General features: G+C 43.4%; 2 protein-coding genes across 5 annotated transcripts in view; one reads left to right on the forward strand and one right to left on the reverse strand.

Moving 5' to 3' along the window:
* The window catches only part of MTBP (MDM2 binding protein), a 75,873-nt gene extending 75,021 nt beyond the window's left edge, over positions 1–852 (forward strand). For all 4 annotated transcript variants that reach the window (XM_032316324.1, XM_032316325.1, XM_032316326.1 and 1 more), the window contains one exon: positions 585–852. In XM_032316324.1, the coding sequence (XP_032172215.1) occupies positions 585–623 (39 nt within the window). In that variant the 3' untranslated portion in view covers positions 624–852. The remainder of the gene's footprint in view (positions 1–584) is intronic.
* Positions 853–13,174: 12,322 nt separating this feature from the next.
* SNTB1 (syntrophin beta 1) overlaps positions 13,175–26,761 on the reverse strand; it is a 230,981-nt gene continuing 217,394 nt past the window's right edge. The window contains exons 5-7 of the mRNA XM_032316662.1: positions 25,293–25,489; positions 19,531–19,721; positions 13,175–16,433 (exon numbers count right to left, since the gene is read on the reverse strand). Coding sequence (XP_032172553.1) covers positions 16,341–16,433; positions 19,531–19,721; positions 25,293–25,489 — 481 coding nt within the window. The 3' untranslated portion in view covers positions 13,175–16,340. The remainder of the gene's footprint in view (positions 16,434–19,530; positions 19,722–25,292; positions 25,490–26,761) is intronic.

Consider the following 26,761-nt stretch of genomic DNA (forward strand, 5'->3'; position numbering starts at 1 on the left):
TTTTTTAAGATTTTGACAGACAGAAATCACAAGTAGGCAGAGAGGCAGGCAGAGAGAGAGAGGTGGAAGCAGGCTCCATGCTGAGCAGAGAGCCCGATGCGGGGCTTGATCCCAGGACCCTGAAATCATGACCTGAGCCAAAGGCAGAGGCTTTAACCCACTGAGCCACCCAGGCGCCCCAACAAAAGGGTTTCTAAAGGTGATGTTAAGAAAGAAAAACTGTTAAATAATCCAAAGTGCTGGAAAAATTAATCCAATATCCATAGTTGTTTTCAAAGTTTGATTTAATTTCTTTCTGGTGACCCTTGGGAAACAACTGGAAAAAAAGGTGAGAAAACAGAGCAGAATCTTCATTGTGTTGGGTGAGGGTGGTTATCGTACTCTACAGTAGGAATCCAGCTTCAGTTTTATTTTCTTCAGTTAGAAAATAAAATGTGTTTTTTAAGATAAATTGTGTTTTGAGATTTTGACATGTGACTTTGTTTAAAATTTTCTACCACACTTTAAAAGTTTTAACTGTATCTTTTTCTGTCCCTTGTGTTTTCAGTAGAAGTAAACAATTATCTTATTTTTTCTCCTTCTAGGTGATTGAGTGGGTATTGGAAAAGACAAGCAAGAAATAGCACAGGATCTTTCTCTTTGGACACTTATAAATTGGACAGAGCTATTGCTACTTCGTTAGTTTGAAAATTATAAAAATATTTTAAACTTTATTCAGAGAATAGATATTGCATCTCTAAAGAATTTCATAAATATCCAATATTTATATAGTTTTGAGGATGCTCAGTTAATGCCTTCTTTAATTGTATACTTATTTTATAGTTTCACCATATTTTAATTTTTAAAGTTAATATTTTTATATATGTGTTTAAAATTTTACTCTTTGTTATTTAATAATTTCCAATAAATTGAAAATGGTATTTCTTTTCTTCTTGGTAAATGTCTTTGTTTTTAGGCTTATTGAAATTACTGAATTTCAAGTGAGATATTGCCAGTGGCTTTTCTTATGTGACCCAACAGCATACTTAATTGGACGATTCCTGGTTTAGAAAATATTGGTAAAAAAATTCACACAGGTAGCCATCTTCCCTTACCCCTGCTCCAGAGCCACTGCTCTTGGAGCTATCAATGTTTATTTGGGATTAAAAACAAAGAAAGGGAAGAAATTGTGAAAATAAGATATAGTGAGAATGACTAAGTAGAGATTACCAGAAAATAAGACCTTTTCCCATGGTACAAAATCAGGGAAATGCAGAAAATACAAAACAGAGTAAAAAACAAATTCCAACATTGCCTCACTGTCTTATGTAACCACTGTTAATATATTTTTTAAAGATTTTATTCCTTTATTTGAGAGAGAGAGAGAGAGAGAGAGCAAGCATGAGCTGGTGGGGGAGTGTCAGAGGGAGAAGCTGACCCCCTGCTAAGCAGGGAGCCAACTCTGGCTGGACCCCAGGACCCTGAGATCATGACCTGAGCCACCCAGGCACCCCACCACTGTTGCTATTTTAAAAAAATATATATAGGGACGCCTGGATGGCTCAGTTGGTTGGAGGACTGCCTTCGGCTCAGGTCATGATCCCGGGGTCCCGGGATCGAGTCCCGCATCGGGCTCCCAGCTCCATGGGGAGTCTGCTTCGCTCTCTGACCTTCTCCTCGCTCATGCTCTCTCTCACTGTTTCTCTCTCAAATAAATAAATAAAATCTTTAAAAAAAAAAAATAAAAAAAAAAAATAAAATTAAATTAAAAAAAAAATAAAAATAAAAAAATATATATAATTATTTTTAAAATATTTTTTAAATGGGGGTCATCCATATGTGTGTATGTGTGCTCATACACATATGTGTATTAATTTATAGCTTGCTTTTCACTTAAAAATGAACCATGAATTTTATATCATGTATCATTTTAATTACTGCATAATACCAGGGAACCACAATTTGTTTAACCAGTCCCCTTTATTGGACATACAGGCTCACTTTTTCCCTATTATAAATAAAACTCTAATGAATCTTCTAATACATCACCAATTATTCCTTAGTATAACTTTTTAGGAGTGGAATCTGTGGCTCTTAAGATTGATGGTAATATTTCCAAATTGCCTGTCTGAGAAATTAGTTTGGACACCGACCAGCAGAGTCCCTGTTTCCTTTTTTTGAGGACGGAAAATAGTGATGATGAGCATTTTATTTAAAATATATAAAGAACCTTTACTGTTTTACATTATCTAAGTTTTTGTTTTCGTTTTTTTTAAATAGGCAAGGAGTAGAAAAAACATTTCACAAAAGAAGATATAGGAATGGCAATAAACACATGAAGTGATGTGCAGTATCATCAGCCATCAGGGGAAGGCAAATTAAAACCATAATGAGATGTCACTAAATACCCACTAGAATGGATCCAATTTTAAAACTGATGATACCATGTCTTGGTGACTATGGAGCATTTGGAAATCTCATGTATTGCTGGTGGGAAAGGAAAATGCTATAATCATTTTGAAAATATTTGACTTTCTTATAAAATTCAACTTGACACTCATCCATCCCCTGTTTACCCAAGGCAAATCATTACTAAATACTCACACCAGCTTAATTTTTTAAAAATTTTGTTATTTAATTTTTAAATTTGTTATTTAAATTCAATTTAGTTAACATACCCTGTATTGGGGCACCTGGGTGGCTCAGTGGGTTGAGCCTCTGCCTTCAGCTCAGGTCATGATCCCAAGGTCCTGGGATTGAGCCCCACATCGGCCTCTCTGCTCAGCAGGGAGCCTGCTTCCTCCCCCGCCCCTGGCCTGCCTCTCTGCCTACTTGCAATCTCTCTCTGTCAAATAAATAAGATCTAAAACAAAAAACAAAAACAAACAAAAAAAGAAAACATACCCTGTATTATTAGTTTCAGGGGTAGAATTTAGTAATTCATTAGTTGCGTATAACTAACCCCCGGTGCTCATTACATCAAGTGTCCTCCTTAATGCCCATCACCCAGTTACCCCATCCCTCCTCTCCTCCCCTCTAGCAACCCTCAGTTAAACAAACTCTTATAGTTAAGAGTCTCTTATGGTTTGCCTCCCTTCGATTTTTATCTCATTTTATTTTTCCTTCCCTTTTGCTTTGTTCATCTGTTTTGTTTCTTCCACATATGAATGAAATGATGCCATTTTTTTTTCTCTGACTGACTTATTTCCCTTAGCATAGTACCCTCTAGTTCTATCCAAGTCCTTGCAAATGGCAAGATTTCATTCTTTTTGATGGCTGAGTAATACTCCATTGTAGAGGTATAACATCTTTTTTATCCATTCATCTGTCAATGGACATCTAGGCTCTTCCCATATTTTGGCTATTGTGGACATTACTGCTATAAACTTTGGGGTGCGTGTACCACTTTAAATCACTATGTCTGTATCCTTTGGATATATATTTAGTGCAACTGCTGGATCATAGGGTAGCTCTATTTTTAGCTTTTTGAAGGACTTCCATATTGTTTTCCACAGTGGCTGCACCAGTTTGCATTCCCACCAACAGTGTAAGAAGGTTCCACTTTCTCTGCATCCTCGCCAAGACTTGTTGTTTTCTGACATCTTAATTTAAGCCATTCTGACCAGTGTGAGGTGGTATCTCACTGTGGTTTTGATTTGTATTTCCCTGATGTCGAGTGATGTTGAGCATGTTTTCATGTGTCTATTGGCCATTTGTATGTTTTCTTTGGAGAAATGTCTGTTCATGTTTTTTGCCCATTTCTGGATTGGATTGTTTGTTTTTTGGGTGCTGAGTTTGGTAAGTTCTTTATAGATTTTGGACACTAGCCCTCTATCTGATAAGTCATTTGCAAATATCTTCTCTCATTCTATAGATTGCCTTTTAGTTTTGTCAACGGTTTCCTTTGCTGTGCAAAAGCTTTTTATCCTGATGAAGTCCCGATAGTCATTTTTGGTTTTGTTCTGCTTGCCTTTAGAGATGTGTCTAGCAAGAAGTTGTTGCAGCTGGGGTTAAACACGTTGCTGCCTGCATTCTTCTCTAGGATTTTGATGGATTCCTGTCTAACATTTAGGACTTTCATCCATTTTGAGTTTACTTTTCTGTATGATGTAAGAAAATCATCCAGTTTCATTCTTCTGAATGTGGCTGTCCAATTTTCCCAACACCATTTGTGGAAGAGACTGTCTTTTTTCCATTGGATATTCTTTCCTGCTTTGTTGAAGATTAGTTGACCATAGAGTTGAGATCAGTTTCTGGGTTTTCTTATCTGTTCCACCGATCTGTGTTTCTGTTTTTGTGCCAGTACCATACTGTCTTGATGATTACAGCTTTGTAATAGAGCTCAAAGTTCAGAACTGCGATGCTTCCAACTTTAGTTTTCTTTTTCAACCGTACTTTGCCTATTCAGGGTCTCTTCTGGTTCTGTACAAATTTTATAATTTTTTGTTCCAGCTCTGTGAAAAATGTTGGTGTTATTTTGATAGGTATTGCATTGAATGTGTAGATTGCATTTTTGTCTTTTATCTCTTATTATAGTCTTTGGTTTAAAATCTAGTTTGTCACATATAAGGATGGCTGTTCCAGCTTTCTTTTGATGTCCATTAGCATGGTAACTTGTTCTCCACCCCCTCACTTTTAATCTGTAGATGTAAGTCTAAAATGAGTCCAGCAGCATATTGATGGGTTTTGTTATTTTATCCAGTCTGATACACTGTGCCTTTTGTTTGCAGCATTTAGTCCATTTACACTCAGAGTAAGTATTGATAGGTACAAATTTAGTGCCATTGAATTACCTATAAAGTCACTGTTCCTTTAGATTGTCCTTGTTCCTTTCTTATCTTTGTTACTTTTGGGCTCACTCTCCACTCAAAGGATTTTAATATTTCTTGCAGGGCTGGTTTAGTGTTCACAAATTCCTTTAGATTTTCTTTGTCCTAAAAACTCTTCACTCTCCTTCTGTTCTGAATGACAGCCTTCCTGGATAAAGTATTCTTGGTTTACCATTGAGCACACTTAATATATCGTGCCAGTCCTTTCCAGCCTGCCAGGTCTCTGTGGACAGGTCTGCTGCCAGCCTTATGTGCCTGCCCTTGTAGGTTAAGGACCTCTTTTCCCAAGCTGTTTTCAGGATTTTGTTTTTATATTTGAAATTTGCAAGATTCTCTATTATATGTCAAGATGTTTACCTATCTTGATTGATTTTAAGAAGGGGTTCTCTGTGCCTCCTGACTTGAATACCTGTTTCCTTCCTCAAATTAGGGAAGTTCTGAGTTATAATTTGTTCAAGTAAACCTTCTGCCCCTTTCTTCTGCTCTTTGTCTTTTGGGACCCCTACTATATGGATATTATATCGCTTTCTGAAATTGCTGTGTTCTTTCAGTCTCCCTTAATGATCTAATAGTTTTCTTTCTCTCTTTAAGTTCCTTATTTTCCATCATTTTATCTTCTATATCACTGCTTTGCTCTTCTGCTTCATTCATCCTCATTTTATTATAACCTTTACTTGGGATTGCATGTCAATAATAGCATTTTTAATTCAGGTCTGACTAGATTTTAGTTCTTTTATTTCTATAATAAAGGGTTGTCTAGTGTCTCCTCTGCTTTTTTAAGCCCAGCTAGTATCTTCATAATCATTGTTTTAAATTCTAGTTCTGACATCTAACTTATATCCATGTTGATTAAATCCCTGGCAGTGAGTCCTACCTTCTGTTCTTTCTTTTGGGGTGAGTTTCTGTGTCTTGTCATCACATCCAGAAAAGAAAAAAAAGAAAAGGCACAAATAACAACAATGACAGCAGAAAAAAATGAAATAAAACAGAAGAAACAAAACAAAAACTACACCCTGAGTGTATTTTGATCTGCTTGTGAAAAGAAACTAGATCTTAAATTAATAAAGGAAGAGAAACATATGTATAGTATATATTTAATAAATTAATAAAAAGTATTAATACTATAGTATATAGTTATATAATAACAATAATTTATATATAATAAAATAAAAATAACATAAAAGTAATACAATGAAGGGGGACAAAAATAAAAATATCTGTATACAACATAAAATTTAAAATTAAAAAGTGATAAAAATGAATTGAAAAAAAGTACTGAAAAAATAATACTGAAAGACTAAAGAATAAAAGCACAAAGAATGCTATCTAGTGTTTTCCCCAGGAGCCGAAGCTTTGCAGCCCTCTATGATCAATAAACTTGCTGAGAGCCAGCTGTCCTGGCTGGTTTTCTGAAGGAGGGGCTGTTGGTGGACTTGCCCAATTGCAAATGCACCCAAGGCCAGTGTGTAGGGAAGCGGGGATCAGTGTAACAGGCTCCCGTTTCCACTAGGTGGCGCTGTTTTGCTCCCCGAAGACTTTCCGCACTGATGGGCGGGATGAATATGGCAGCCCCCCCCCCCCCCATTTAACCCCAGGACCAAAAGTTCATGCTCCCCTCTCTTCAGTGAGCCCTGACAGAAAAGCAATCACTCTTGTCTCTCCAGTTTGTCAGGACTCTGTGTCCACCCAGCCTGTAACAGTTTTGCCACCGAGTTTCAAAACCGCAGGGTTTGTGGACTCCTCTGGCGCGCACCTGTGCTGTTCCTCCTCTGAGGAAGGGGGTGACGGTCCCGCTGCGCTTCTGCCTCCTGCTGGGCGCCTGCCAGGACAGCGGGCGCCGGACTGTGGAGCCCCTCATTCCGCACAGAGCAGAATGCCGGCGCCTCGATTCACTCTTCTCAGCCGGCCTCCCTGCTCCTGTGCGTGGAAACGGCCACACTCAGGCACCCCCACTCTTCTCGTCCTCAGACAACGCCGCCCACCTGGGCTTCCGTCCCCCTTCGTCATCCGAGCACCTTTAAGCCCGGGACATCCCCCTGCAGCAGGCTTCCAGAAGGTCCGACTTTGTGCTCCGCTGCTTGTAATACTTCGCGTGGCCTCCTTGCGCAGGTTGCCTCCCCTCCACCGTATCCTCGGCTTTGTCACATCGGATTCCAGTCCCCACACCTCCTACCCTCCTAAAGGTAGTTCCTTTTCTCCTGGGAGCATCGCAGCATTTCTTTTCTCAGGTCTCCCATTGATTCCTCAGGTGTTCGGATGATTGGAGAACTCCCCGGCTATATCGGAGGCCCCAGACGGACTTGAGCGTTTCTCCTCCCCCACCATGTTGGCTTCTCCTCCCTGGCTTAATCATTGTTTCTTTTTAATTCTTATTAAGTTCAGTTAGCCAACACACAGTACATCATCACTTGGGCAAACCGGGCATGGGTTGGCCAAACAGCCCAAAGGCACGTCAATAAGGGAACGGATAAACAAATCATAAAATGTGTATATAATGAAATACCACTTACCAGTACAATAAGACAAACTCAAATCATCAGCCGCATGGATGACTCACAATACACTGAGAAGAAAATGTCAGATACGTGAAATTCTAGAAAAGAGAAATACAGGGTCCAAATAGTTTCCTGGGGCCAGAGGTTGGGGTGACTGGAAACTGGCACCAGGAAACTTGGTGGTGATGTAGATGTTCTATATCATGCATGGGATGGTGGCTACACTGCCTACACACATTTTTTTCTTTTTTAAATATTGAGTACTTTTATTATTGTGCTGCATTTTTTAATTTTTTAAATTTGACTACATATGCATTTATCAAAACTCACCAAACCGCATACTTGCAATTGGTGCATGCTGTGTAACACGGCTACTAGAGTGTTCTCTGATACTTCATAAAATCACCCTGCCTTATTTCCTTTTAAAATACCATTGTCCTATCAAAGTCATAGTCCCAGATGATTAGTAGTAGATCCAATCTACTTGATGAAACTTGCGTATTCTCTGTTAGGTTGAACTGTATGAAACTGCTGATCCCTAACCAATTTTGCCCCCGAAAGAGTCATCAAATGCAGTTTCCAAAGCGCTGCGCACTCGCTACAGCTCTGTTGGCTGTGTGAGGCCTGTGAGCCTGAGGAGATGACTGGGTGGCGAAGGGTGGGGGGTGAAGGCTGTGGAGAGAGACAAGGGAGACCAGATAGATCCTCGCCAAGAAAACACAGTAACTCCATCCGTGTTTTGGAGATTTTGTTGAGCTCAAGTTACATCCCCAAAGCGAACTGGTTGTTTTGACTTGGAAAACTCTGTTGGTCTTGTCAACTGATCGGAGAAATCGGTTCCTAAACTTTGAGTTGCCTTCCCGGCATGATCTCCACATTGCCTACCTCAGGGCCTGAATTCCCAAGTAAAAAGTGGTTCAAGAGACTTCAAATAAACGTGAAGATAAGCACAAAGGAGAGACCTAACAGGTCCAGAGACGTAGGTCAGCTTTTGACCGTGCAAAATTTTTTAGCCGGGGAGCTTCGGGCAGATTGCACTTCGTGCAAGCTGAGCTCCCAGCAGAGCGGGCTGGCCTGGAGGGCAGCTGTGCGAACTTGGGGGCTCTGCTTCCCACGAGGAGCCCCGCCTGCCAGGCAGTTGCTCTGCCTTTACACAGGGCGAGCATCACAGGGACCTTCCAAGGGAAACGCAAAAGAGGGCAGAGACGGGGCTTCGACGGCAGCTGTGCTGGGGCATTATTTCCCAGGGCTGGGAATGATGCTGAAAGCTCTCACTCCTTAAGATGAGAAGTTCAGAAGGAGGGAAAGGAGGAGCCACTGGGTCCCTCCGGCTGAGCTGCATTGTGCAGAGATGGTACGTTTGGCAACACTGTTGTCTGCTGGAGCTGGAAAATATGTTGCATCTAATGAACTCCTGGATTCTTCTGGTTATTTCTAGACAGAATGTTAAAAAAAAAAAAAGTGTCAGTGGACCCTTTGTTCATTCAGCTGAATGTGGTATGATGCAGGAAAAGAGAGATGAGCCAGAGAAGGAACTGTGCGGCTTTCCAGCGGCTTCAGAGGAAATCCTGAGGGATGAGGGCATTACGGATCTGAAAATAAAATGGTTTTCCACGTCCAGCATCTTTGATAGCGAAAGTCTCTCAAAGGAAAAAGATCGAATTTAAGGTGTGCTTATATAATCCTTGATTAAGACCTTAGAAATATTTATAGCTAGTAATTTCAAAGCAGACCCTTCTTAAAAGCAGAAGGGCTTTTAAGAATCTCGGTGGGGGGCACCTGGGTGGCTCCGTCGGTTAAGCCTCTACCTTCGGCTCAGGTCATGATCTCAGGGTCCTGGGATCGAGCCCCACATCGGGCTCTGTGCCCAGCAGGGAGCCTGCTTCCTCCTCTCTCTCTGCCTGCCTCCCTGCCAACTTGTGATCTCTGTCAAATAAATAAAATCTTAAAAAAAAAAAAAAAAAAAAAGCCCACAGCGTATATGTTTGAAATGTAACTCACACATCATGAAACTCACCCTGTAGAGTGGATAACTTGGTGGGTTTGGTACACTCACAAAGTCGTGTGGCCATCACAGCTATTTCCAGAACATTTTCATCCCCCAAACAGACATGCCGTATCTACTGGCCGTCATTCCCTAGTCTCCCTCCTCCCAGCCCCCGGCAGACACTGATCTACTTTATGTATCTCCAGATTTGCCTCTCCCGGACATGTCATGTGCCCTGACTCCTACAAATTATGGCCTTGTGTGTCTGGTTTCTTTCTCTTAGCGTGAGGTTTTCAAGGTTCCTCCGTGTTGTAGCCTGTGGCAGGCCCCGTCCTGTTTCAGAGCTGAATCGTTCAAGGTGTGAATCAGCCACGTTTTGCTGATCACCAACTCGCAGACATCTGGGCCGCTTGCACTTTTCGGGGATTACAAATAAGGCAGCTATGGACTCTGTGAACAAGTGTTTTGCAAGGACATACATTTTGCATTATCTTGGGTAGGTGCCGAGTAGAACTGCTCAACTGTACCATAACTCCACGTTTAACCTTTTTGTTTTCATGGTTTTCCAAAGCAGCTAGCGGTACCATCTGACCTTCCACCGGCCATGAACGTGTTAGGGTTCCAAATTCCCAGCATCCTTTCTAGTACTTGTAATTATTTGTCTTTCTGACAAATGACATGAAGTGGGAGGAGGGATCTCACTGTGGTTTCGATTTACATTTTCCAGATAACTACTAATGCTGAGCATCTCTTCATGTGCCTGTTGGTCCGTTTACGTATCTTCTTTGGAGAACTGTCCACGCAATTCCTTTGACCATTTTTAGTTGGATTATTTGTCTTTTTGTTGTTCAAATGTCAGAGGTCTTTACATATTCTGGATTCAAGGCTCTTCTCAGATATATGACGTATAGACATTTTTCTCCCATTCTGTGGGTTATCTTTACACCTTATAGTTTTATCTCCTATATTTAGGTCTGTGATCCATTTTGAGTGGATCTTCGTGTAAGGTACGATTAGGTGCTCACGCTGGTTGTGGAATGTCCAGTTCCAGGTCCCCAAGAAGTGAAGGGGAAAAGGGAGAAGAGGTGGGGAAGGCGGCCAGCAGAGCAGGTGACACATGACTCCTGGGCCACGGCTTGCCCTGTAACCGGCTCAAAGAACACAGCCCGTCGTCCCCTGGCGGGCGTGTTCTCAGTCACAGGGAGTGTCTAAGGGCACACGGAGTATGCAGAAACCATGTCTTGGGGGAAGTACACAGAAGGACAAAGAACATTCTTTTCCCACTTGGCTCCTTCCTGTTATGAGCTCCTGTTGGGCCCCCCAAAGCTTGAAATCCTGTACAGTGCCAGACTGCTCAGGTCATTCGTGGCCACCCAGGACACAGTTCTTAGGGTCTAGGGTGTGTGGCTTTTCACCCAAGTCTGGAATTGATGGCAAAACCCAGAGATGCGAGGATGCATCTCCTCTGCTGGCTGCCTGGTGGCGGTAGCCAGCGGACACGGGGCTCGGAGGGGCAGCATTTCCGAGCAAGCGGCCAGTTGGGTCTCAGCGGCACAAGCCCTCGGGGCAAGCAAAGTCGGCTGTGGTGGGGCCTCAGGCTGGGCCAGCAGCGGAGCATCTCGGACGCCAGACAGTGGCCTGGAGGGAATCTGCTGTGCCCAGTAGTAAGCCTCCGTACGCTCGGGATTGTTTAAAATCGATATTCCCTAACTGTAAGGTAAAGAAGTTTAGGAAAGGAAAGTCATAATCATAAAATACGATGCACTTCAATATGGAGATGCTGGGGCACAACCACACTGAAAGGTAAAATAACTCAGATGCTGAGTCTCTGAGGTGCGTGTACACGGAGTCCGGTGTTCCGTGTCGATGACTCGAGCACCGCGTACACACTGGCTCTAGGTGACTCGTTCTGATAAAATGTTTGATAAAATGCCCTTAACGAACCAAAACCACAGTCTTCCTTCCATACACGTGCTAGGTCCATACCTAGAAAATTCAGAATGTATTGAATCGGTCAAAACATGTTTTCCTGTGTCAGGTGTAGTCAGGGTCTAGGCTCAGATAAATCATGGGTTTCACCTACCCGAACAACTCACAGGACAAAACAGTTGTGTGGGAAACAGTCCCCCGGGATGCGGGGACTGTCCTCCTGTTGCAGGACATCTACTGGCCGTGGCTCCTGTTCAGTGAAGGCCAAGTGTCTCACCCGCCCCCCATCATCGTGAAGACAGCACGAGCACAGATTCCCAAAACGTCCCGGCAGGTGCCGTTCTTCCGGAGAATCACCTTTTAAACAACACATGGACTCCATATCCGTATCCATACATCTGTGTTTTTATCTGTATTTTGCAGAAGTTGCCCTTAGGAACTTTGTCACAGTAGCACTTAGGAGATGGGTCCTTGTCACGCTGCGGAATCTAGTGCATCTAAGCGCTGGGATTTGTTTGGCTTTTAATGATCTTCCTGACCTTTTTAGCTTTATTTTACAATGAATGCCACCAGGATGATTCTTCCATGTTAGTCTTTGTGCACTTTATCTCTAGAATAAATTCTTTTTTTTTTTTTTTTTAAAGATTTTGTTTATTTATTTGACAGACAGAGATCACAAGTAGGCAGAGAGGCAGGAGAGAGAGAGAGAAGAAGAAGCAGACTCCCTGCTGAGCAGAGAGCCTGATGCGGGGCTCGATCCCAGGACCCTGGGATCATGACCTGAGCCGAAGGTAGAGGCCTTAACCCACTGAGCCACCCAGGGACCCCTCTAGAATAAATTCTTACAGTGAAAAGGTACATGTATATTAGAATTTTTCTAGATATTGCCAGATAACCTTGCAGATAGTTGCCAAATGTAGACCTACTAACGGCCTTATAAATAAATGCCTGCTTTCCCATTACTCTCCACCACTAAGTAGTATGGAGAGTTTTAATCTTGGCCAATCGGTTCTTTAAAGATAAAAAGAAGGAATTTGAGGTGTCCTATTTAAAGCCACTTTCAGATCATTTTCTATTCCCTGGTTTCCCCCAGCCCTGATATGTCTTTTTATCCTATAAGACATTCATGTGGAAAAGAGATCAGACTTCCAGTGTTTTCTAGGGTAGAACAGGGTCATGACTAAAAGGCAGACCTAAATTTTGGCTCTAAGAATAAGAACTTTGCAACAACTCTCATTATCCAGCAGTGGAAGGACCTGCCTTGGGAAAGAAGCTCTCATCCCATAGCTGGGAACTTTCCATGTCAGGCAGAATGAACCGTAAGGGATACATATACAAGGTCGGCATTCCCCCAAATGTACTACTTAGACCAGGAGTGTATGTGGGATGACTCTGGGTGGTACAGACTTCTTAAAAAATTTTAATTGGTGCACATTCATTTTTATATGTATATATTATGTTGCACTGTTACTAGCAAGTCATATACCCTAAGATCCTAGGGTAGTATTGCTAAAATTATAAATAAACTTAGGGCACTAATGGGCTTGATGACCTCTGAAGTCTCTTCAAAAGTGAGATTCTACAGTTCTAAATGTAATCTCACTACTACTCAATTTTCAAATAGTAGAAAGACTTCTCAGCCGTAGACTAAGATTAATAATAAGCAATTGAAACACAAACCAAGTTGTAGTAGGACAGAGAACTTAAGTATTTGGAGCTTGGCGTACAGCTTAAATTCCATGAAACTTTTTAGTTAAAATGAGAGCCAAGATCCCCAAGTCCCAGATGCAGACACATCCTGAAATTATACACAACCCTACTCCCCCAAAAAACCAGATTTTCCAGTGGCATCCTCCTTTACCCATTAGCACCTTCTGGAGCCAGTCCTGGAGGAAGAGAAGAGCAGGTTGTGTCTTCACACTCCCTCTATGGCTTTGATGAAACCACCAGCCAGCCGGTCCACCATATTCAGAGGTGAATATTTATTTAATTCATATATAAATTTTACATGACATCCATGGTGCTATAAACATAGGCACATTTTTTTTAAACTCAATGTACATTCAAAAATTACTCCCTCACCCCTGTCCACTCCAATCCCCTCAAGATGGAATACCTCGTATTTGTAAAAGGCAGGCCAGAAAGGCTTCTCATTAATTTCAGGCGAATGCATTTTTTAGCATTTTAATTTTATCAATTGAAAGAATTAATTAAACGCCCTACCTGGGTGTTTTTAAGAGGTTTATGGTTTTTTTCTTCTACTTAGTTCAAGTCGGGAAGGAGATTGGTAACTATATTTCTATTGGCCTTCTTTAAATCCCTGGGATGCTTAGAGCTCCCTGAACCTCACCAAGAGCAAATGGGTGGCTTCCCACAAGTACAGCTGAAACATCAGTCATTAGTATTGGTTGACCCTTAAAGGGACAAATGCGAATTTAATAATTCATTGATACCAATAAGAAACGGATTAAACACAGAGCAGATTGGACAAAAACAAATTCCCCCAAATGAATCAGTTGATTCTCCAACTCTACCCAGGCATGATCCAGACATCTGATTGTGTGTCATTTACAACATTCAAACACACATCAAGACAAGATTAAAATCTACAGTGTAAAATCATTATGTAATTTCTTCAATTCAGAAACAAGGAAAAATGAGTATTTGAAATCGATTCACCATAGCCACTCTGATATGACACACTTAACTTTGAAGGAAAAAACAAGGATTCATATACATAATTCTCTTAGTAAAATCGTCTACTTCTTGCTAGTACATTTTAATTCAGAAAATGCATTAATTTATTCAAATGTATTTTTTCTAAAATATAAATATTTAAATTAAGTTTTTATAAATGCAGAGAATGTAATTTGTTGACCCCCACCCAGATATTAATCAGTCTAAAACTCAAGTGATGAAGAAATATTTGTAATTATGATCATTTTAATTCATCTATAAATATAGAATAGGATCTTTGCAATTTAATTATGAGTAATTAACTCATACTTCCTGTAGTACTGAGCACCTCAGATTACATATTGTTGAACTATTGGCCTTAATATATGTATTTTAATGTTATTTACAATGCATAATTCTCTTGTATGACAACATTCCAGTGACTTCAAAAATACGTAATGAAAGAGTGCAGTATAATTCACAAACGAATCAAAGCTTCCCTATAATATTCAGGTGGGACTTCACTCTTGAGCATTTTAAAATGGGAAACGGAAACAAAAAAAAAATCAGTGACCTAAAGCTGTGTTTCCCAAAGTGTTTTTTGTATTTTATTTTATTTAAGTAATCTCTATACCCAACATGGGGCTTGAACGGAAGACCCCGAGATCAAGAGTCATATGTTCTACTGACCGAGCCAGCCAGGCACCCCTGGTTTGTTTGTTTGTTTTAAAACACCTGCTTCCCAAAATGCTGTCAGAAAGGAGCTCTGTAAGCTTTAAAGTGTAGGAATGGTACAGGGGGTCCCCCCTTGAAGAATCACAATGTAGACATTGACGTCTTTGAGGAGGCCCACAGTCATGATATCTGTTTCACTTTCTTACCTCTATTATTTAACACATTTTTGAACATCAAACCTCTTATTCTCACTGCCTCCCTCCCCAACAAAACACAACAAAACACCACTCAGTCAATGCCCTTTGGAACTAGTATTACTTGATACACACTTTGGATGCTGCTTTGTAACTCAATAAACGTATGTGTCTCCGTGGGCAAAATTACATTCCTTTAAAACAGTTTTGACTTTAAAAGCTCTTTGCATAGGTAGTTGCTGAAAGACAATTCTGAAAAAAACACACAGATCGAATCCAGAGCATTTGTTTACGTAAAGTACGAGGAAAAGGAGAGTTACAAATGCTTACAGAAACTCTAGAGCTAATTTTTAAGTTTGAGGAAGGCGACTCCAAAATCAAATAATACAGGTGTCTTTTGAGTGAATTTGAATTGAAAGGTAAAAATAAAAGCATTAAATCAGCAATACACTCTATGTTGTCTGAAAATATTCTTGTAGAAAAATACTAGGTCATTATATTATTTCCCTGCAATTCCTAAGAGCTGTGGAAGCTGTCAGAATTCTATGAGGCTACTCTAGGACTGGTCTGAAAACACATGCACGCGAGCACAGGCAGAAACAAGGGTCAGTCAACTGCTCAGTACTTCTGCTGAAAACCACAAAATGGGGATAATTAGTTAACCTCATGTGAATTGTTTATATATATATGTATATATATAATATGTTACATATATGAGATATATATGCCACATATATCTCAAGTGACAATCTTTTAAAAAAATATCCGTAATTTCCTTTCTCTAAGTGAAGCTATCAGTCTTGGCTCGGAGACAGCACGCGTTGGTCTGAGTGCAGGCCCCCGCTGAACCACTTCTCAGGCACACCACCCTTCTGCACCGCAAAGCTTTGCGACATAAACAGTCTACTTCGGCTCAGATTCCACCAGCTTCCAGCTCAGATCAGTAGCTGAGGCTTTATTTAATTCTCACTCAGCATACGCTAATGAGAATACCGCAGGGTCATTCCACGTCACTGAAAGGTAAGTCATTAGGAAGAGAATTATAGCCGCTTCATACTTAAAATTGAAAAGGTGGGTTTCCCTTTGAAGCACTGCTCTTTCATTACAAGCGAAAGTCAACTCAATTGGAAGGAGGCAGTAAATCACAATAAAACAAAAGATCACTGTCACTGGGGACAGAGAGGTGAAATGTCCATTCTTCATCTACTGAGTTCTTGCTTAGCTGGGTGAACCAGTTGCCTAGGACTGGTAGACGAGTTCTCGTGGTCATGATAGCCTTGACTGTCATTAGTTCAAAACCAGGTTGTGTATTTATTCCCATTCGCCCTCACCTTGTTACCCTTCTACTGTTCTAGAAAGCCACTTTTCTTCTGATATTCCTCGTGGTGTTTTCTTGCCCTCCCCTCCCCCACCCGTTGTTGGCGAAGCGGACAGAGAAGTCTGGGGCAGTGGAGAGAACTCGGGGATCCAACGCCGACCTTGGCATGCCACACCTGGTGCGCCGTTCATGGTGTCTGATGGCACCCGCTGGGGGCGCAGCCGCCCTCCTTTTCTCGAAGGCAAATCCCCCCTTGGTTCAGGCCACCAAGCCCAGTCTTGTGATCTTCGCCGACAGGAAGGAGTGAATGATGAAAACAATTGGCTTGGGGCAGGAATGAAGGTCCAGTTGCTGAAATCCCAAAAGAAGAGAGCATGTGAGCGATTCTAAATCAACGCTTGATGCAGAATTACGGTTTTTAAATCCTTGCCTCGCCCCCCAGTGAGGTTTAAAAAAATAACTCTGTGAACTTATTTTTTACATCCATCTTTGTTCCTGAAATAGGTTCTGTGAAATTTACATATACCAATAGCATAAATGTTGATGTTGCCTTTCTTGACTATCGAAACTGTTTGTTTTTGGTATCCCAATAGTGAGAGGTAAGCTTGAAGCAGGACTCAATGTCACATCAGAGGATTCAGTTCGAGTCCCGGTTTTAACATTTTAGGGAAAAAAAAAAAAAAGCTTTTGAGATATGTAATCTTGAACAAGTCACTTAAAATTTTTCCTAGTCCTACCTAATTCACAGGGTAATTAGAGTATTCAATGAGATAGCGTGTGAACCCTCAAAATGGGGAAGCCACACTGCTCAGCGGCTGTGTCCCCAGTGTCCTGTGCCCTTGGACTGTTGTAACATGTGTGTCGCCTGTCCATTAAAACCCCACTAAAGTCTTTCCCTTCTTAGCAGTTCCTACATGTGGCCCAACCTGTGATCAGAGAGAATGAGAGAGAGGAGTTGTCCCCAGTCCTCTTCTGCTGACGACACTGTTGGGGGACAGCCACCTGAGTGTGTAATAACACCTAGCAAAGTTAGGGTTGTATTAATTATGAATCAGGCTGAGTATTTCCTCTACATCATCTTATTTAATTCTCACAAAACCATTATGAGCTAATGGCCATTATCTGCACGTTTTATAGGGGAAATTGAGATCTGAAGAAGTTCTAAGACTTTCTGTGACGCCAAAGTTGGGGAGAACCACAGTGTTCTGTTTCACTAACACGGAACGCAACTTTTGGAAGGAATCTAATTTTATGGACTGAGACCCAGCTCCAAAGACATAAAAGGACGTGCCCAAGACATTTAGTGAGTTAGTTACAGAGACAGAAAAAGAACAATTTATTCCATTTCCTGCAGCCCATGTCTGCTCCCTTCTCCAGAAAGGGAGAGGGAAGGCCTGGCGGGGCCTGCCTCCTGGGGCTGGAGAACCAGGCCTGGGGAAGCTGTGTGTGAACTTGCCCTTCTCAGCAGGATGGACTGGTGGCAAACGCGAAGTCCTGCCTACATCTTCCAAGTCAGGTTGTAATTACAGGCTTCAGAAAGGCAGAAATTTAGACATAAGTGATTTTCCTCACTGGCAAAAAGAACCTTGGTTTTTCAAGCCAAGGCTAAGGCCAAGAGCCTTTTGTTTTTTTGGTTGTTTTGTTCTTGTTTTTGTTTTGCTAGGGAGCCGTCACCTTCAGGAAAGAGCACTGGGTCGAACAATGGATAGAGCAGCAACTGAATTACAAGTATTTCGAGTAAAATGGACTTTCAGATCACTTGTGTCTTTCCAAACTGCTGCTTCAGGCTGAACTTACTGAAATACAAACAATAAGGCAAAAATCCTGTAAAGCCCTGCAGATCTATTTTTTAAAATATTTTTACTTATTTATTTGACAGAAAAAGGCAGAGAGGCAGGCAGAGAGAGGAGGAAGCTGCCTCCCTGATGCACAGAGAGCCCGATGCGGGGCTCCATCCCAGGACCCTCACTGAGATCATGACCTGACCTGAAGGCAGAGGTTTAACTCACTGAGCCACCCAGGTCCCCCACAGATCCATTTTAAAAGGAAGATGATGGGCTGGGAAGTGTTTTCCGAAAGCAAGTTCTGATGGGGGGGTTGCTGTGAGGCGCCCCTTCCACAACAGCCCTGCTCAGACTTTGAAATGAAGGCCTCGTGCTCTCGAGTGTGGTCTCGGTTCCACGCTTCCATCAGCCCCTGAATTCTTTCCAGAGAAGTCCCAGTCCAGTCCCACTGGAGAAACCACTGAAGGGGCTGGAGGCGGAGGGAGGGATTGTGGAAGGCCACAAGTTTCACTGAAATTACTTTGAAATTGAGGTTTACCTGCATTTTATATATTCCCCATCCCTGTAATCCACAGGAGTCAATGAATATTTGTTGACTAACCTAGTGACTTAGGAAGGACTTAAAGAGAGCCTAGTTATTACAGAATCAAGGTCCTCTTAAAAGTTCAGCATTTGACAGCTTAAATGAGATGCTATGTCTTCCTGAGAATGTCAACAGCTGCGCTGGCTGGAAAGAACACGTAATTCTCACCCTTCACGGAACTGAAGAAATACACTTTTTTTATTGTAATAGGCAGTGACGATCGATCGCAGGAAATCATGAATTTAAATATCCTGGCTATTTGCATATTATTGATAGAACTCTAAAAGCTACTTTAACTGACAAATTTGCTAATTTTGTTAGGCATTATTTGCCATTAGCCCGAAACTTCTGGGCCCTCGTCTGGCCTTCTCTGCACGCGGGTATCACTGACCAAGTTTCTCTTTGTTCCCCGCTGCCCCTTCTGCTCCGCCCCTGTTTCCAACCGTCCACCTCTGTTCTCCATGTGCTGTGCTCCTCGGAGACCTGCCCCCGGGCTGGCCCTGCTCAGCGTCCATGCTTGCACCCCCGACACGAGCACAATGCCACGGCTAGATTAGAGACTTGGTACTTTTTAAAAATGAATGGTGCAGGGGCGCCTGGGTGGCTCAGTCAGTTAAGCGTCTGGCTTCGGCTCCAGTCAAGATCCAGGAATTATGAGATCGAGCCCCATGTCGGGGCCCCTGCTCGGTGGGGAGTCTGCTTCTCCCTCTGCCTTCTGTGTGCTCTGTCTCTCAAAAAAAATAAATCAATCTTAAAAAAAAAAAAAAAAAAAAAAAAGAATGGTGCATTTTGAAGCCGGTGGGACCCCATCTGATAAGAATTTAATTTTAACTTTCTGAAAGACTCCTTGGTTCAAATATTTAGGTGGTATGCTAGTGGGAAACAAGACCGCAGTAAGGAACTTTGGAATAATTGGATCTCATAGTTTTTCAAGGATCAAAGAAGACATGAACTTGCAAGTACTTCGTAAACAGTCAACGGCCACATAAATAATAAGGCCATGGTGCATTCACAAGCCCTCACGGATGTGCTGCCCAATGAGTAACATAGGAACTCAGGCTGTCTGTAGAAACACACTTACAATCTCTCCATCCTTGCCTCCAAAATCTAGATACAGCATCCTGATTCCATCGTCTGAAGACATTTTCAGCTTTTCATAGGGAGACTGGATGATTGTCTTGGGAAAGGAACCCTCCTGTGGCTCAGTGGTAATGGAAAATCCGTTCTCATAATGTACGGTCAGGCGGCACTCCTGGTTTTTGTAGGTGCAAGCTGCAGGGGAGAGAGGAGAGAGTGCAGTGGCCACAGCCAGGTCCGTCCATTTTCCTACGCGCTTACCCCAGCCCATCTCCTCGGTCCCGGGACCGGCCGCCCATTTCTCCCCAAGTTGAAAATTAATCGTTGCTCACGAAAATATTCTCCTTGGACTGATTTGGATACTGTCATTTAACTTGACCCATGAAACCAAGGGAAATAAGCTGAAAGAATGCCTTTTGCTGGGATTTACTGAATTTTGTCTGGGCTCTAGCCTTTCCCTGACCGTACGAGGGTACCTACCTTCTGCTGGCCTTGTCAGGGGAAAAAAGACCTGACATCTGATAGAGGGCGAGCCAGCTCTGAGTCGTCGTCATCACACACACACACACACACACACACACACGCAGGCACGCACGCCCGTGCCCCCCCTTGCCACGCCCCCACCCGGTGAAAGGAGTGCGCATTCCTCCATCCTGTTACTAATGTGACCCACCGAAGAAGTCGGGAGTGAGCAGCTTAAAAATCATCCCATTTTTATTTTTTATAAAAAAGTCCAACAAATCTCATCTTATAAATAGAAATGAGTGTTTCAGAAGGTCCCCTGGCGATCTGAGGATCGTGGGTCCTGGGGAAGTTGGACTGCAGAGCGATTCTCAGACGGGGCCCCTTCCATGGAGGAGGCTGCTTCCCGTCTCTGCTCAGGGGGTGGTCACAGGGGACCCTCTGATCCCGAGGAACAAAACTAACACCTCTTGATCAGAACAGCCGTCCGCTTTCATGTGTGGTCCTCACTGCGTTTAGGAAAAGATATCAGTGCTCGAAGCATCTGAGCTGACGGAGGACTGCCCCAGAATCCTAGTTCCTATTTAGGAAGACGTGCAAAGGTTTAAACCTTTGATCAAAGAGTTCTGGAAAAGGTTATTAAGTATCAGGTTGGATTTTTCGGCTCAAAGAACAACGCATTTAACAGACCCCAGCAGGCAAGTAAATTGGCTGAGACCTTCATATACATCTGAAAGCTCTTTAGGGAAACCAGACGTTTTCCTGGGAGGGGAACCGAGTCAGGGATGGGGTGGAGGGTGGGGGTGGGCGGGGGGGGGGGGTTGGGAGGAGTAATGGAGCATTAAGACTGCTCTGTCCCATCCTTAGCTCAACTCAGCTTTATAAACCTCACCTTACCACCTTACCACCAACTTCTAAATCAGGACCTTAGCTAATATATTATAGGTGAAATGTGGCCCAATTGAGGTGGCTTAGAATTCGAAATTCAAGCTCTTTCCACTCCGTGTCATGTATCTTTCTCAAACTCTGGCAGTCGGGGTGGAGAGGGACCTTGAGAGTTGACCTTTGGGGACAACTGTAACGGCTGGGGGACCTTCCAGGTTTGGGGGAAAGGGACAGGGGACTCTATCTGCTCACAGAATAAGGTGGCCTTTAATTGGAGCTCTGGTTAAAAGTGTACCCCCTCCTCCGACTTCCCACAGGCATCTTTCAATTTGTAACTAAGGATTACTATTTCCCAAAGATCCACTACATTCTCTACTAGAGTTCTGAGTCCTTCTGAGCAGAGCCCCTCCACAAATCTCATCTCAGAAGTCCCCAGACCTCCGCCATCCCTGCCGTCCCGGGATGGCCAGAGACAGTGGCATGGGTCTAGGTATGGTTTCCCATCTTGAATCCTTATTTCCGACCCTCTTTACTTCTACTACCTATAGAATAAGTGCGCGAATGAGCTTTAAACAGGTTTTTCTTTTTTCTGCCTCTGTATTTGAACTTTAAAGCTATGCCCTCAGACATTCCGAATCAACTGATCGTGGTTACTTTCAATTCTAGCTGACCTCAGCTGGTGTTCATGGCCTTCCTGTAATGGAACTGATTATCTGAAGATGTTCTCAATCCACACAGGACAAATCCAACACATTAGCAAGTTAATTGAAGCTCTGATTAAAACACAAGGCCCATTCCTCCACTCCCACAAGGCATCTTTCTATCTGTAACAGGGATGCACCTGCGGTCACCGCAGAGAATTTCTTCTCTCCCACCACCGGGCTAGCTCAGTGCACACAGTGCTTTGTTGTTTCCTTTGGCTGGTCCACCAACCGCTCCGTGGCTTTCCTGTCTAAGTAGAGTTCAGCATACTGAGAAAGAAAGATTTTGCAAAATCTGCGGAATGTAAACTAAACCAAATCCACTTGGCCTTTTCCATTCTTTCCTAGAACACTCCTGAATTTGTGGCAAGGGGCGTGGAACTTCTCCAGCATTTTCACGTGTCAGTTCATTAGGTCTAGTTTTCTAACTCTCAGGTCCAAAGCTCTAATTTTTCTTGCTGTACAGATGCAGCATAAGAGTAAGAGCTTTGGGGACACTCTCAGAAGGTTTCCAGCAATGACGGGAAATGGCACCAATCAGTTTCAGGGTAATTACAAAAAGGCAGCCATTTTGTTGGAGTTTCTGCAGCAGACAGTCGACAAAACATCTGGTTTTTCATGTTTGCATGCGTAGAGATTCGGAATGTGGAGAAACCCTGCCACACACTGACGCGTGTCCCGTCTTTTCGACTACTCCTGAGTGGGAGTTGCTCCTGGGGGAGGCTGCTCCCTGGGGTGGTGCTGCTCCCAGAGGGCCCCACGGCCCAGGAGCAGCTGTACCACCTGGGATGTTACCAGGTACAAATTCTCAGGCCCCAGCCCCAAACGGCTGAATCACAGCAATCTGAGGTTTTAGGAGTAAACCAAAAAGAACTTTACTTCTGTTTGGAACTGCTGCACCTAAGATGTCTTACGGGAAATCTGTTCCTCTAGAGCACAGCAGTACAGTAGCACTCTGGGCCATGACGGAAATGCTCTAGATCGGCACCACCTTTCATGGGAGCCGTTAGGTAGACACAGGGGGTGACTGAGCCCTGGAAATGGGGCTCAAGTGATTAAGGAATTCATTTAGTTTTAATTCATTTAGTTTTAATTAATTACATTGAAATAGACACACAGGACCAGAAGCTAGCATACTGGACAGCACAGGTTTGGGGACATAATGACAGGGTAACAACTAATTGTTAATAATAATATGTAGAGAGAGCTTATGTGTCAAGCACTGGGCCAGGAGATTCATGTGGGTTATTTCTCTTCGTTCTCGACAACAACTCTGTGAGGTAGATACTATTATTTCCTTCTTTTTACAGATGAAGAAAACAAGAGATTCGAGTAAGAGTAAGTAAGAGATTAAGAAAGAAATAGGAGGCATCCCTGGGTGGCTCAGGTTATGATCCCAGGGTCCTGGGATCGAGCCCCACATTGGGATCCCCGATCAGTGGGGAGCCTACTTCTCCCTCTGCCTTTCTCTCTCTGTTTGTCATGAATAAGTAAATAAAATCTTAAAAAAAAAAAAAAAAAGAAAGAAAGAAAGAGAGAGAGAGAGAGGACTGGAATTTGAATCCAGGGCTTTCTGGCTTACATCCCACACCATGGCTGTTTCCTTGTACTGGCTCCCCAGAGACAAAGAGAAGTGAAAGCACAGGAGAAAACACGACAGAAGAGAGAAAGGGGACAGTATTGTAAGAAGCAGCCGGAGAGACTGAAAGGCGGATTTTCGGGAAGACTGCTGCTGAGGAGAGCAGCTACTCCGTCACATACGCCCTTGCTATGAGTGACGGCAGGAGACATGGAAGAGAGGTTGGCCTTCAATCTCAGAACCAGAAACAATCCTAGATCTCAGGACCAGGAGCAACAGCATCAACGACACTGTTAACTGTACATGGTGGGGGCTGCTGAAAATCACCGGGTTCATGTGGACTCCACCTTAGCAAATATACACCATTTCTTAAAAAAAAAGATGTATTTATTTATTTTAGAGAGGTGGGGAGGACCCGAGAGAGAGGGAGAGAGAATCTGAAGCAGACCCTGTGCTTAGTGTGGATCCCGATGTGGGGCTCAATCTCATGACCCCAAGATCACGACCTGAGCCAAAACCAAGAGTTGGTTGCTTAATGGACTGAGCCACCCGGGTGTCCTGATGTCCAAGATTTTACAGTATATACTTAGCTTATTCACTTTAGCTGAAATTCATATTAGTTTCTAGTCTCTAATTTTATCTTTGGCCAATAAAAAATTAAATTATCTATATATTTATATACAGATGCATTTCTATCTATCTGTCTGTCACCTATCAATCACCTATCAATCATCTGATTTGGAGAGTGGCATGAAAATCATTCATCACAGCTGCCTGAACAGAACTGCTGGGTTTTGACCAGCGCTACAGCAGTGCGTCCAGGCCTCGGTAGGCCCTGGAGTCAATGAAGAATGGGCTTTAGAAGGACACAATGTAGTGTTCAAGTTGGTCCGGACATTTATTAGTTGTGAGATCCTGGACAAGTTACTTAACCTTTCTTAAGGATTTGCTTCCAGATTCGGTAAAGGCAGACTGGCAAGGGAATTGTGAGGATTCGATGAGAGAAGGCAATGATTTGTGTCGCGGGACACACGCAGCCCTGAATCCAAAGTTCCACAAATCTAAGCAGTATTTACACTGATATGTGCATTCCATTTAATTTAATTTTTTAAATGTTGGTCTTGCCTCGACTCATTGAGTTCTGGACCCATAATAGGATTGTTTCTCATAGTGTGGAAAACACCAAGAGACATTATATGAAATGCCTGGCATGTCCTGAGAACACTCAATAAATAGGATGGTATAGAAGGAGTCTTCCTGGGGCGCCTGCGTGGCTCGGTCCTTAAGAGCCTGCCTTTGGCTTGGGTCATGATCCCAACGCTGTGGGACAGAGCCCCACATCAGGCTCCCTGCTCAGCGGGAAGCCTGCTTCTCCCTCTCCCACTCCCTCTGCTTGTGTTGCCTTTCTCACTATGTCGCTCTCTGTCAAATAAAAAACCAAAATCTTTAAAAAAAAAATGTGTGTGTGTGTGTGTGTGTGTGTGTATACATATATATATGTGTATATATATGTATATATATATATATGTCTTCCTTCTACAAACATGTAATCCATGTAAATAACCCATGTAAATAGTCCTTTCTCAGAGCTCTGCATGAACGGGGCCGCTGTGCGCTCCTTCTGTCCCGCCTTGGTGTCAACACTCAGACCAGGGGCACCGGTGTCTCTTCTCAAGGCTCTGCCCTTTGCTGTTGAAACCCACCCCCCACCCCCAACCCATGCCTCTGCTTTCTGCTTTTTCAGAAACTGGTGCCCCAGTTTCCCCCATCAACTCCGTGAGCTAGCAGAATTATTATTTCCAAGAATTTTACTCTGTGATAAATGACTCAGAGTCAGTCTCCGCTGTTAAAAACAAGAACCCTGCTAGTCGGTCTGAGTGCCTCAAAGCTTGTGCCTGCAGGAAGCCCCCCGGGGGGTCATAGGTAGGAAAATGACCTCTGACTCTCTAGGTGACCAACTCTTTTTTGAATGGAGATGGGAAAAGACTGACATTGGAATAGGGCACACGGTGCCCTAATCTGAAAGCATTTAAGGTCACTTCTAGAATTCCAAACAGCCCAGAAGGCCAAGCCTGGAACTACGCTGAGGAGGGGTGGAGGACGGGGCGCGCTGTTGCCCTGAGATCCGGTGGGACTCACCTGTGGTGACTTCGGTGACCAGTTCCGCCGAGTTGTGGCAGCCCTGCACGATGGTCCTCGTCCAGTGGGAGAGGTCCCTGCTGGTCTCGGCCCTGAACAGGTGCGTTTCAATCCCCTGCCTGGTGCCCGTTCGCGTCGCGAAGGACAGATCCACACCAGCCTGGGGCGAGCCTTTGCCCGGACCTGAATGGACCAGCCTGTTGAGACAGAAACAGATAAAGAGAGAGAGAGAGAGAAAATCATCAAACCGAAAACCACTGTGTTCCCCTGACTTGTCACCTGGTAAAAAGCTCCCAGATTGGTGATTGGCTCTCGGTTTTCCGCCCTAAACCCAGAGGGTCTGGTCTCGTGCTAGTGTTCCTCGTGGTTTTTCTGCCTTCTGTGGAGCCAGCTTGTCTCCAGGACTAGAATGGGACTTAAAGGTGCCCAGGGGGCCTGCTTCTGGTGACACATGCAGAGGTGTTGAATGACATGCTTTTAACGAGACAAATTCAACTACGCTTGCTCTGCCAAAAAGAGAATTAAGAAAGCGCAAAAGAGAACAATTGGAAGAACGTGTCAGTTCCTTGCTCTGTTCCATTCCTGGGCATGTGTATGTCCCAGGGAGAGCGTGACACTGTTTCCTGCATCAGACTGCCTTCCCCTGTGTTCCTTGTGGTTCGCAGCATCTGGCTGCGCCCAATGTTCTTCTGGGGACAGGTCCAACGGGCGCACAACGTCCAAGTACAAGCAAACCAGCAGGAGTCTCAGTGGAGGAAGCAGCGATCTGTGCCCTTGTGAGAAGCGATCCTGTGTCCAGGAAGAGCTGGTGATACTGGGCTTCCTGAGAAAAGGAGAAAAGTGGGGCACCTGGGTGGCTCAGTGGGTTAAAGCCTCTGCTTTCAGCTCAGGTCATGATCCCAGGGTCTTGGGATCGAGCCCCGCATCGGGCTCTCTGCTCGGCAGGGAGCCTGCTTCCCCCTCTCTCTCTGCCTCTCTGCCTACTTGTAATCTCTGTCTGTCAAATAAGTAAGTAAACCTTTATTTAAAAAAAAAAAAAAAAAAAGAAAGAAAGAAAGAGAAGCAAGAGAACTGTACTTTATGGGAGATTTCAGGGGATTCCGAGGGTGATCTTTACTGCGTGATGTTCACGCTGGCTTTAAAACACGCCCAGCATAAAATGTGACTCGCGCAGTAGATATTTTCCGAGAAGCCAGACGGAAGAAAAGAGAACTCTCAGATTCCAAGTGCTACCCTTCTGAGCAGCCACTGGCTCCTACTTCTCACGTGTCCCCTTGAGCCCCCTGGGTCTCTCTCTCCTGCTCTGTCCTGCTCCTTGATATCTCAACCTCCTTTGGAGAGAAATGCCGCTATCAATAATTTGCAGGCTGGCACGAGTATAATTTAGTAAATGTTACCTCTCCCCAGGATATTTGCATTTCCAGCCTTATCTTTTAATACAGAAAGAAACACGACGATTTGTTAGAGGA

This window comes from Mustela erminea, chromosome 16 (genome assembly GCF_009829155.1).
Source record: "Mustela erminea isolate mMusErm1 chromosome 16, mMusErm1.Pri, whole genome shotgun sequence".
Lineage (NCBI taxonomy): Eukaryota > Metazoa > Chordata > Mammalia > Carnivora > Mustelidae > Mustela > Mustela erminea.